At 32.5% G+C, this 13,120-nt stretch overlaps 2 protein-coding genes across 4 annotated transcripts; both read right to left on the reverse strand.

The window, feature by feature from the left end:
• Positions 1–1,557: 1,557 nt before the first annotated feature.
• Positions 1,558–7,565, reverse strand: LOC122279731 (uncharacterized GPI-anchored protein At1g61900-like). Of its 3 annotated transcripts, XM_043090528.1 has the most exons (8): positions 7,183–7,563; positions 4,908–5,087; positions 4,163–4,768; positions 3,011–3,256; positions 2,855–2,866; positions 2,534–2,677; positions 2,336–2,380; positions 1,558–2,000 (listed from the first exon to the last, which is right to left on the reverse strand). In XM_043090528.1, exons 1-8 carry the CDS (start codon positions 7,289–7,291, stop codon positions 1,930–1,932), a joined length of 1,413 nt encoding a protein of 470 aa, XP_042946462.1. In that variant the 5' UTR covers positions 7,292–7,563; the 3' UTR covers positions 1,558–1,929. The 3 variants fall into 3 exon arrangements, with proteins under 3 accessions (XP_042946462.1, XP_042946461.1, XP_042946463.1); XM_043090527.1 differs by having other exon boundaries at positions 1,875–2,380; positions 7,183–7,564; XM_043090529.1 differs by lacking the exons at positions 1,558–2,000; positions 2,336–2,380 and having other exon boundaries at positions 2,786–2,866; positions 7,183–7,565.
• Positions 7,566–10,114: 2,549 nt separating this feature from the next.
• LOC122278251 lies at positions 10,115–10,659 on the reverse strand. Its single transcript, XM_043088406.1, has one exon. It carries the CDS (start codon positions 10,582–10,584, stop codon positions 10,177–10,179), a length of 408 nt encoding a protein of 135 aa, XP_042944340.1. The 5' UTR covers positions 10,585–10,659; the 3' UTR covers positions 10,115–10,176.
• Positions 10,660–13,120: the final 2,461 nt, after the last annotated feature.

The raw sequence follows: 13,120 nt of genomic DNA on the forward strand, positions 1-13,120 counted from the left end.
TCTACCTCAGCAATTAAACAGTCTTTGCAAAATGGATTTGTTGATTGATAATTGATAACGTTTCTTCGAACTCCAATGTATGCATGCCGACGTCGCAATAACGATGAAATCGATGCATACAAAAGAATTTGCATACTAATTTACATATTAATATTGATAGTTTCATATTTAAAATTTAAATTGATATTATTTTTAATAAAATCTACTTTCTGACCCATCTTATTAAATAAGTCTACGTGTTAATATACAGAATCACTTATAACTAAATTTTTTCATGCCATATTATACGAGATTTACGAGTTAACAACGTGTTTACGTTTGTATAGTTGCAACCAATTTTATTTTAGATGATAATTATAAATACGGTAGTGTAACAACTGTACAGGAATTTAATACTATATATATATATATTAAGCCTTAATCAACTAGTTCTATCGGATTTAAGCCTAGTTTGGATATTGGACTGCATTAGATTTACTCAATTAAGTTTAATTTTAAGTTGAATCTAATATCTAAATACATAATTTTTAAATTGTTAAATTTATCTCAATTCAAAACTTTTTATACATAGAACACACAATCTTTTTTCAATTCAACACTTCTTTACACGTAAAATTCATAATTTTTTTCAATTTTCAATAAATAGTATTAAACTCATCTTAACATCCAAACATATTTAAATTAATCTTCAATGGCTCCACAGAACTGACTACATAATATCAACTCATAATTATTCATAAAAAATTATATTAAACTCAACTCAATTCAATATCAAAACGCAATCTTAGATTAAAAAACGGGTCAAGTCTTATTAAAAACTTACAAAAATAAAAAATAAAAAAAACCGCATTATAATTCTTATCAAAATCAAGTCAACGAACCGAATCGCGTAAAATAAGCAGACACCACGCGAAGAAGCCGAACAGCTCCGTGTGTTATGTCACAAATATTGGAACGCAGCAGCAGACAAGACTCGCTGATCTACGTACGTCTTCCTCATCCATCCAATAATAAAAATAAAAATAAAATTCCCATTTTCTTTCGGTGACCACCATTTTCACAAGAAAAACGATACATTATAATGAATAATGCTGCATTCAATCACTTTGTATATTTACTGTACATTTCATTAATGTAATTCACTGCATTAAATTTTTTAATACATAATCAATCACATTAATAGAATACACACAAAACTAACTACACATAAAATTTTTACACAATAATTTTTACAATATATTTCAAAATTTGGAATAAAAAAAATCATATTTTAAAATAAATGATATTATTATAAAATATCATATAAAAGTAACACCACTTCACAAAAATATCTTCATTTTACATCATATGTTGTAAAAAATGTTGTAAAGAGTACTGTTGTGTTTATCATTGATAAAAAAATAAAAAATATATATAACTTCACTAATAGTTAATTCCTTAACTATTAAGTTAAAAAATAAAAATAAAAATTAACAAACATAAAGGGAGTAGTAAATAGGTGGTAGGAGGTAGCAAGCCTTTAAAATATACCATATCATCAATATTTGTAACTGAGAATGACAAAATGTAGAATGAAGAATAACATTACACTTGGCGACTGATGCATGTGGATGTTCTCGTCACATTAGCCATGTTACAACAGATACAACCTAAATTTATAAGGCAATCAGCTTGGTATTGAGAATTATGACATCACTTTCCCGACTTCCTCTAACAAAACTTATTATATAAACCAGCAAAAGCAAGAATCAAGAATAACTTTGCTCATAAACACAATTCTATGAGTATCTAAAATAGAGATTCTCTACCCAATACATAAATAGTTTTCTATTCAGGAACTAGGATTGTATGAAGTTGGCCTTCATCTATTTTTCCTTTGCTCTTCCAAGGACTGACTCAGTGCAATGTGCATGAAAAAGGTTCTTAAAATCACACGACCATTATGAGGACCATCGAGGAAGCAAAGAGTAGAAAATGCCTGACATTATCCGTATGAAATCCTGCCAAGCAATTGATCATTAAAGTCAAAGATTGTTTAGGACAGAAGGTTGCAACAGGCTATAAGGAACTTCCAACCTCTTTGCCTATAAGTTAGAGAAAGTGGGTGACTGAGGGATTCAGTCTGTCCATCTTGGGATAGTTCCCTCTGAAGGAAAACTGATAACCATCAAACTTAGAATTTAAGTGATTTCACAACATCGTCAATGCATTGCATTTCATGTCCTTTTCATGAAGATTGAATTGGAAGGGCATAGATACTTCATAACCAACTTGATGGAACCAAATTGGCCTATTTGCACTGTATCTTTTGGTGAATGAAAAGATGCACACGTACCACTTTGAGCAGATGCCACTGCTGGAAGTGCAGGAATTTTGACAGCTGAAATTCCCATAAGCCAGGTTGATAAGTATAGCAGAGAAAAATTAGCGTTTGTTTCACAATAAGATAATTGATTTTGGAAAGAAATAAGCAAGAAATTTGAAGGATCTGGTACTCCATACAAAAGAATAAAATTCAAACGCTGGGACATACTTTTATTGCATGATGAAGCTGGCACTTTAGATGTTGTGGGCCAGGGAGCTGGAATGTTGTCATTAAGATCACAAAGGAAGCTTACTCCTGAAGACGTGTCAAAAGTTGCATCAGAAGGCATGCTTGGCAAAAGACATCCAGCCTCTGCACCAGAAAATGGACGAAGATAAATGTTCATTACAAGATTGCATTCAGAAAATAATAATTTATAATCTATCCTCCAGACACAAGAAAAAAAAAAAGGAATCATACTCGGTTATTCTGTCTATAGACTGAGTCTATGACTATCAATTCTCGCTGTATATGAATTATGTCCATTACCTTGATTTCCAACTGAGATGTTCAAATTACCGGGTCCATATCATTTCGAAATGGCCAAAAACAAAAAACAAAAATATCATGTGTTAGAATCAGGTTAGAGTAAATGTGACAGAAAAAGTTTATTTGCTTATGAAAGGGAACCGAAAAACACCTTACCTTGGAGGGAGAAATCCTTGAGGCTTATATGGCAGAGACTATACACATCTTTGGTAATTCCTGATTTTCTTAACTTTGTTCCCAATGATGTAGCACAATCCAAAGCTTGCAAGTTGGTTATAAAAATCTGCTTTTGCAAGTGGGACACGTAGCTTTCCATGGCCCTACAGCATGTTGTCTGGTTACTCATCCCATCCCCACAGCCCGTTGCTACATTCCTCATGTCAGGGAAAACCAGGGGGCAAACTGAAGCAAAAAATACAATAGAAAAACTGAGAAAAGAAATATAAGATCGGTGATGCCAATCCCCAGCTGATGGGATTGGCATCACTGATAAAAGAACAAATACAACAACTAAGAGCCAAAAACAAGACATTTTTGAGGAAGAGGAATCCCAGAGACAATTCAAACGCAATGTCTTTTCCCGGTTAATCTCTGTTACAAATAGAGAAAAGATGCAAGAAATGCAACTGAAAAGAATGGAGAATTCTTTATTGTGAAAACCGTGCTCTGCATATTACAATGAACTCTGCTTTTATACAAGTAAGTAACTAAGGCTATAAAGGTAAAATCACAGTAACAGAATTAACTAACAGAATTACAGTTAATTGAAAATTACTACAATTAACTCTCTAATAATCTCCATATCCATGGAATGTCCTCATATTATACACATCTCACTAATGGGACGTGGCCCCTAGAAATTATATGCACCCAAGGAATCGTACCTTAGACCTGGCGGGAACATACCCCTAAACCAAGGCCCATATCAATTAACCCCTAAGGGTTAAGAGCAAACAAAAACTACCACACAAAGAAATGTTGAATCAATTATTTTTATAAAAGATTGAAGAAATTATAAACAAGGATACAATCGACCAGCTAGAAGCTACTGATAGTATCAAGAATTATCCCACCCAACAAATAGAGACCAATCTCAAGTTGGAATTGTAATAGCAAAAAATTTTCACATATTGACCGTCAAAAGTGTGCAATTCTCCACATACTCCCACATGTAATCATTTGCTTCTAACACGAGTAGTCTAATGGTTCCAACGATACTTAAAATTTCTTCAGGTGGCTCTAAAAAAACCCCAGACAAGTAATCTTGAGAGAGGTTCTATGGACCTCCATGCATTACCCAAGACTCACCTTTATTTACATTGCAGTTCGATAGTCCTCTCAGAACTTTCTTCGCATGAGAAGGATCAAGTTTACTAGCCAGCCAACGGAGGACAATACTTTTACAATCATTTACCCTAGTAGAGTGCCGAGGTAAGATGTGGAGCCCATCCATGCTCATAAGCTCGGAAGATTTCAAAGCAATCCTCGTAGCAGCTTCTAATATTGCGCCCTGACAAATTTGGGCACAACATTCTTTTACAGGATCAATCTCTTTACAAGCTGCCAGAAGCTTAGATGTATCAACAATGGTCTCAAACTCATTAACATCTTTGACTGGGCATGATGCTTGAGTGAGATTTGAACCGTGCACTGAGCATATCTGTGCGAGGCTATCGTTTGCACCCTGGCCTACCAAAATCTGCTCAATATCCGAGAGACAAGGTTTGGCAAGGGTACCATTTAAAGCAAGCACATTGGTTTCTTTGCTTGATTGACCAATGAGAATTGCAAGGGTGGCTTCCAGTTGTGGACAACAAATTACATTCGCCAGAAAGGGTGCAAATGCAGACCAACAATCTATTGCTGTTACACTCATCAAGCTTAGAGCAGCACTGAAGTTCAACATACACACACCTGAATTGGAAGAGAGATAGATCACCAAGCAGAAAAAAGTAGTTAAACTGCTCAACTCAAATAGTATTAAGAATGCCATGTCAATGGAGATTTATATACATATTAAATAAAAATTGATAAATAGTATAAATAAATGGACCTGATAATTTCGGGACAGTGGTATTTGTGAAGGGTACCAATGGTGACGGTGCAAGAAGAGGCAGAAAAGGCCGAGGAGACCCACTGGGAGAGATCTCAGGAAGAACAGCATCCCTTTTTTTATCCACTAAAACAAAATCTTTAACATGATTTAACTCGCTGCAGCGAGATTCATGGCAACCTATGGCAGAAACAAGAGTAAATGAGGACATAATTTTTTAAATTAAAAGATAGTATCAGGAAACCTACACAGACAGTTTCTAACATGTTCTACACAATAAAAGTTGTAAGGATTTGAATTACTACAGGCATGTGATAGAAAGATGTTAGAAAATATATTAGAGGTGAAAATGGAGTAAATTCTAGTTGGACGTAACCTAACACATCATGGTATAGTAGAGCATAGGAGAATGGATCTCATCTTTTCAACTCAAATAGAAGTAATAGGACCAAATGAAGCTTCCATCCACAACCCTAACAGACTGGCCGGGTTTGGATGCCCAAATGAGATACATACTATCTCATCTAAGCTGTACTTTATTTTTCATTTGCCTATCCAAATGGTAAAAAACAAAATCTCATCTCATCTCTGATTTTTCAACCATCGCTACAGTGCTTCTACAGTAACACTAATTATCACATTTTTAATATATATAATTTTCTATTAGAATTTTTTATTTTATTATAATATCTAATTAGAAAATTATATTTCGAATTTTATAAAATATAGTATAATAAATAGGTCATAATATAATAGTATAAAAATATCTTTTGGGAAAGTCAAAGTATTTATGAGTTTTTAAATTAATAATAGATATTACTTATTTTTAATATATTCATAATATTTTCCACCTAATAATTAAAAATACTTTTCAATAATTGGTGAGACCCACCATTTTATCAAATCTCCAAAAAGTTGAAACTTAAAACCATTTCATCTTATCTCACTATCCAAACACACACTTTTTTACAAACCATCTCATTTCATCTTAACTCAAAAATCTCAGTACCACTCAAAATATCTTGTCTCATCTCATCTGAACTGCATAATCAAACTAGCCTTGAAACTCTAATTTCAACAATAAATAAAAGGAATGTCAATTCTAAAATGATGATATAAATCTGAATGCGCAAAAGCATACTTCTCTAAAAATCCACTCTACCCTACATCAAACAGCACAAATACTAGTGATATGCTGACTCTGTCGCTTATTGATCTATCAGTTATTTGTTCTAGGTAGTGTACCACAATGTGTGTTTCTCAGCTGTCCAAAAAAAAAAAAAAAGCCATAAGATGTAATTTTTCACACATGCAGCTTAGAAATTAATGCATATTAGATTAGCATCCTCTAGATCCCTTAGGGTATTCTACTATGCAGAATTCCTAATTCTCTCTCAATCGTTGCTTCAATAGTAAGTGGTTTGAGTTATTCTACATCAGTGTGTAATACTTTTATTACCCAGTATTTATCACTTCAGTAGTTACCACAATTTATTATACTAATTAAGTGAATAATGTCGTCGTGACAAAATCCTTAACATTTAGTTTGAAAGTAATATAATGATTTGGGGTTAAAAAATTTAAATGATAGTAATACATTTACTACTTGCAGAGGACCTTGATTGAGGCCCCAAAATTGATATACTAGGTATATAGTCCTCAGATGCATCCAACAAGATCTTGGTTTTCTTAGCACCATTTCTATGAAAAGAAACCTTGATATCATTTGATCCATGTAAGATTAAATATGCAACTTGTGCCAAAGCATTTGTTGCAACAATGGCGTTCAGGGTACAATCACAGCGGCATGTTATTCACACAATCATTTACAATGACCCCAATTAATTGGAAAATCCTAACACTATCCTCAATCTGGAAGAGTAGCACCTCATTTTATAGTTTCAAAGAAAGGAATTTAATTACCAGCAGAACATGCAGATCATTCAAGTAAATTGAGAGTGTCAATAATACAAGATAATATATGCTCAGTCAACTGATTTTCCGGGCACCATATTCTCAAAAGATGAAAAATGAAGTTTACGAACCTCTATAAAAAGAAAAAGCAACCCCTATCGGTATACCAATGGTGAGATTCTAGAAATCCCATCACAAAAAACCCCCCGCAATGCAGAAGAAGATATACCAAACCCGGTTACAATTCTTCCAAAACAGAGCAATTAAACAATGACATAACTGATAAAAAAGAAACCAGTAGATCATGGAAAAATAGCCAAAACCCAGTAAAGGAATCAACAAGGAAGGGTCGCATACTCACATAGAGCCAACAGAAACACTTCCACAAAAATGATACTGATGAGACTGAGCTTGAGAGTTACCCTCTCTTTCATGCCTTCACTAGTATCACTCACAAACAGAGAGACCATAAAAAACAGTACCACCGAATGTAGCAAAACAAAGCTAAAAAACAAACCAAGAGAAAGAGTTTCTATCAAGACTCAGCTTTGGAGGGAAGGGAGTGGTGGGTATGTGAAGAAACAAAAGAAGAGAAAAGACAGAGTATTGAGAAGCCATGAATGAGCTCCAAGGTGGGTGGGGACGAAAGCCGTAGAAGTATTATAGCTGTGAGAGAAAGGTAGACCCGACCATAACCAAGAAACTCAGATAGAACAGCACCGGTGCATTAACATTTAACGCTACCAATTGCCTTTTCCCCACTCCCCCCCGCTTCGTACACCAGTTGGCACTCGCACAAGAGACACGTGGGTGGAGCTGCTTGCTTGCATGCTTTGTCGTTTCTCTCACACGTGTGGAGTTCTCAAGCGTTTAAAGTGATCAACGCGGCCAGTTGCCAGTTAGTTGTGCGGAGTAATTATAGATGTCCGTGTATCGAATTGGGATTTAATTCTCATGGTGACTGCTTTCAGAGCCATGCAATTGTTATTTCAATTAAAAATGGAATAAATAATGATATATTCTCTGCAGTCAGGTAAATTCAATATATTTTTTTTTGGAATTCTTTTATAATTTTGTATAATTCATTTAATAGGAAATCATATCATCTTACTAAATAAATATATTAAAATTATAAAAAATATCTTATAAAAATATATTAACAAATTATTATAATTTCATATAATACTTTAAATTTATTTTATAATAAAAATAATTTTATAATAACATATCATGTCAAATTAAATTTGATATAAAGTATTTATTAAATAAAGATATATTCTTTACAGTCACGTCATTTTATTAATTTATTTTTATAAAATATATTTCTAACTAAAACATTTATATTTATTAAAAATAAGTATTACTTTTATAAAATTATCTCTATATCTAATATAAAGTTGTAAAAAAATTATAAGAAAGTTATAGTTTAATATTTTGTGTTTTTTATTTTTATTTTTTTTTTCTTTTTAAAGTTGGAACCCATTTGTGTAGTTACAATTTTCTTTTTTCTTTTTTCTTTTAGCCAGGGTTGTACACGGACAAAGTTAGGATTTATGTGGAGAGGGGGCTTAGGATATATAAAAATTTGTATATAATATAAATTTAAAAAAATTACTTAAAAGTGTGCATAATTATCTTATAAGAAGTTTTAACTTTGAATATAAAATAAAAATAAAAGCATTTAACATATCAATTGCTCTCAATGTTTTTTCAACAAATAAAGATCATTAATTATCACATTCTTTCTTAATATAGATTAGCAAATAATATATAAGAAATTTGTTATTTATTTTGTTTCAAAATCCTATCTCAACAATATTAAAAGCTAAAAAAGTTTGTTCAATTTTTTATTTTTTATTTTCCCTTTTGAAACCTAATATTTAGGGGTGTTGGCAGTCGAGTCTAGTCCGGTCCATCATTTTTCCACTGGATTGGACTGGTCTGGTCGGTTCGTTTGGTTCGATCTAATTATTTTTTTCTTTTTTTTTCAAATAAATTAATAAAAAAATTTATTTAAATTATTAAATTAAAATTAAATAAATTATTAATGTAGATTATATAACTAAATCATTAAAAAAATATTTTTATATAATCAATGATAATAAATTAGATGAAAATTATATCATTGACTTATATAACTAATATATAAAAATATATATTAAATTATTAAAAATATTTTAAAAATATATACAGAAGTTCGATCTGGTCCAATCCAGTTGATCCAAAATTTTACAGACTCGAGACCGGACCGAAGTTACATTTTTTAGAATTGGGACCGGAACAAATAGTTTTGTTCCGGTCGGTTGTTTTGGTCCAAACTAACCGATGACACTTCCACCAATATTAACGTGTTTATAATTTAAAATTTTTGACTTATCCATATTGTTAAACTTAAGTTTTCAAAATAAAAGGTAAAAAAGAAAAGAAAAAAGAGTCTCATGAAAAGTCATATTATGATATTTAAAACTAATTTAATCATATGTTATATTAAAAAGGAAAACGCTGGCCGGGGGACGAAATTTGACCGATGCTTGTGTTTAAATAAAATAAATATTAAAAAAACTTAATGGTTAAATAAGCGTCTAATGTCTATTAGTGAATTAGTATTTTTTTTTTCAAAAAAGAATTATTTAAAAATGTTTAAAAAATATGTGAAGTAAAAGAAAATAAAAAATAGAAGAATACTTTGCCTTAATCGGTCTGCTATCAGTAACATTTATCGGTACCCGTGGCCGGACTCATTTGTAAAAGAGAGTTTTTCTACTGGATATATCGTACAATTGCGTACTAATCTGAGTATTAATATTAATTTATTCATATTTAAAATTTAAATTAATATTTTTTTTATAAAATTTACTTTTTGATCAATTACATCATATTAACACACAGATTAGTACACAATTATACTTACAATTATATTTTTCCAATGCAAAAAGGGTTAAAGCTGGTGAATTAATTGGATATATGTTCTACAGAAGAATAGATGCCCTTAATTATGAATACATTGCCAATAATTGGAATCACATCTTCTATCTGCAAATAAATAATATATAGGTGTTGAAAGATATTAATGTCACGTTAATAAGTACCTCTTAATTACCTCTTAATTAACTGCCATAAAAAAACATAATAATAATAATCATAACGTACAGAATGATTTTTTAAATAGATAAATTTCATACCATCCTTTTATTAAAAAGTAAATCAGAAAATACAGGAAAAAATCTATTTTTTTAATAAAATTTGTACGAAATTTATTTTTTTTAAACTCGTACAATCGTATAATTTACGTTACAAATTCCATAACATACATCCATGTCGTTTGTAGCCTGACTTGTAAATAGTAGAACCTCAACTAATTAACCTCTGGAATACTCTGCAGGGCCGGCCTCCACGGCCGGTGATGCTCTGCCAGCACGTTATTAAATCTCCGGTCAGCAGCGTGTACCAACCAGCTCTCGAGGACCTGTTTAGCAGACAACCCTTGCACGTCCACTCTTCCTAACAACTCCTCCAGCTCCTCCTTTCTAATCTTGATCTTCACTTCCCTCGTAACATGAGCAGTACTACAACTACTACTACTAGTAATGCTGGTAGAAGAAGCTGGAGACCGCCCAAAGGCTCCCTTTTGATCACCAAGTAGTCTCTGCTTTTTCATGTCGCATTTGTTTTCAGCTTCTTCTTCCTTCTTCGGCATGAGAGATCCCCAGTCATCACCAGCCGATACCATCGACCTGTGTTCACTTCTACAACAGTTTCCCATCTCTTTCTTTTAAATCTAGCTATACTAATTAGTGTTTCTCTGGAGAGAGAGAGAGAGAGAGAGAGAGAGAGAGAGAGAGAGAGAGAGAGAGAGAGGTGGGGTTAACTAGGTTCCAAGAAACTCAGATACAGATCACACAGAGGGCATGTAGTAGATTGAGATATATATCGCTTTCATGGCAATCTAGCGGATTGGTTGGTTTACCAAATAATATAATTATTATACGCTGATCATTTACTTCCGTGCGCATCATCTCAGCTACATTAATATATATTATAATCGTGAGTTGATTTTGAAGTTTGAACTTGGGTCAAAGGTAGCATTAATGTCTATTTGAGTAGATCGATCGAGTATGAACAAATATATGGAAAAGGAATCTTTGACTTGCTTTCATTTGATTCAGGGTCACACCTTCACGTGCGCTTTGTTAATTTTCACAGACAACTTCCCATTTCTTCTTCTTGTATCCTGAAGTTCAAGCTTAATTTACGCTTATCTATAAGGATTTTTATGTGTAGTAATTGTTTTGCATGCGTGCGTGCATGAACAACGTGCGGTTTGCTTGTTAATATATATGAATATAGTTGATAAAAGTGGTATGTACGTAGAATCAAGCTAAGCCCACGGGAAACACAATATATATATAGTTTGATTAATGCCCACCGGAAACATGCATGTGTGACCTAATTGATGAGAATAGACTATAAAATAGATTAATATAAGCAAGGATATATAGAAAAAGCTAGCACGTGTCATTCATACTTCTCGATCCAAGTACATACTAGGATGGACGTTTATTGAATTAGCTAGATTGAAGTTGATTGAAATTCCTCGTGGCCCATGGGTGGGTGCTTACGTATATATATACATCCTATCAATTAATAAATTCACATGCATGCACTTGGCCGATTTCTCGAGAGCGCCTAAAAAATCATCTCTGAGGAGGCAAATTTGAAAGTGATCATAATTTTCTTGTGCCAATCACACTTCCTATATATATCAATTACCATGAGAGAGAGAGAGAGAGAGAGAGAGAGAGAGAGAGAGAGAGAGAGAGAGAGAGAGAGAGAGAGAGAGAGAGAGAGAGAGAGAGAGAGAGAGAGAGATCATATGGATCGAGGATCATGTGATCATCAGTCATGTTGCATGTTTTTGCTTCTTCTAGCTGCATGCATAACGTCAACTCTTTGTTTTTCTTGCTGATCTAAGTTGCTCGGGTGGCCAAATTAAACTAAATGCAATAGTTTTCTTCTTCTTTTTGTCAAAACTACTACAATATTTTATAAACAATACAAAAATATTATATAAAAGTAAATTTATAAACTGATAATGTGATTTTAAATGATCAGTTAGATTTACTTTATAATTTGACGTATCACATCAAATTACTAGATCAATTTATGAATTTACTTTCATATAATCTGTTGAAAATTTTCCCATTTACAATACAGTTCTTCTAGATATAGACAAATTCATAGACAAATTTGCATACTCCACTAACATGGCATCAACGGTTTGTTATATTTTTTTGAAAAAAAAAAAAACTACAACAATTAGCTGAATATAGAGTTTTTGATTTGGCTTTATCCCTGTCTTTCTGTCAACTATTTTTCAATCTCCATCTTCCTTCCAACAATCCTAAGCAAACTACAGCAAACTTCACTCAACAATCTCTTTCTCTCTCTCTCTCTCATCACAGAAAAACATAAATCCTAACAAGAAACGTTAATAACAACGTACATCATTTCCAAGTTTGATTATTAATTTCTCTATTTCTTTTTTCCTCTCAAGTTTGATTATGTTTAGACCCATATTTGCAATTTCGTTCTGATTTAAACTCATTATAAAATTTATACTTCCCTCGTTTCTAACATTAAAACCCACCAAACCCATATATTCAATATGCTTTGATTTTCCTGAATTCGTTTTGCAAATTTAAGTGGTCATACCTAGATCAGACAACAGCGTCCAAAACGCACCGTTTGATGACCAATTTCAATCTTCCCACACACTTTTCCCCCATTTTCGTCTCCCACCCATTCAGAAACCCAGCCCTTCTCTCGATGCCAAGACATACCGTTTTATTAAACACCTATCATATCAGGTCATTTTCGTGTGCACAAAAAATTCACAAAATCGACTGAAAATAGAATTTTTATTTACCCTATCTATTAAGTTCAAAAGCAGTACGTGAACTTGAATGGGCCGGATGCGTTAGTTGGCAATGATTTTAGCCCGAGTTCCGAGGCCCTGTTATTTACAAAGTCAAGACAACTGACTCTTATTTCTTGCAAGGCCCAAGATCCACATAATCCAACATTCGACACATGAGTCAAGACTCAAAACCGACTGAAAAAATCCCCAACTTTCGACTGTTCTCTCTCTCTTTCAAAAATCTAAACTCTTTTACAATCACTTCTTATGATCTCATAATATAATAATAAATGGTGAGTTCATAAATAAAATATAATAAATAATTTTTAATCATCTAATATCATATTATAAAATAATAAAAAAATAGAGATAGCATCACTTT

Source organism: Carya illinoinensis, chromosome 10 (assembly GCF_018687715.1).
Source record: "Carya illinoinensis cultivar Pawnee chromosome 10, C.illinoinensisPawnee_v1, whole genome shotgun sequence".
Taxonomy (NCBI): domain Eukaryota; kingdom Viridiplantae; phylum Streptophyta; class Magnoliopsida; order Fagales; family Juglandaceae; genus Carya; species Carya illinoinensis.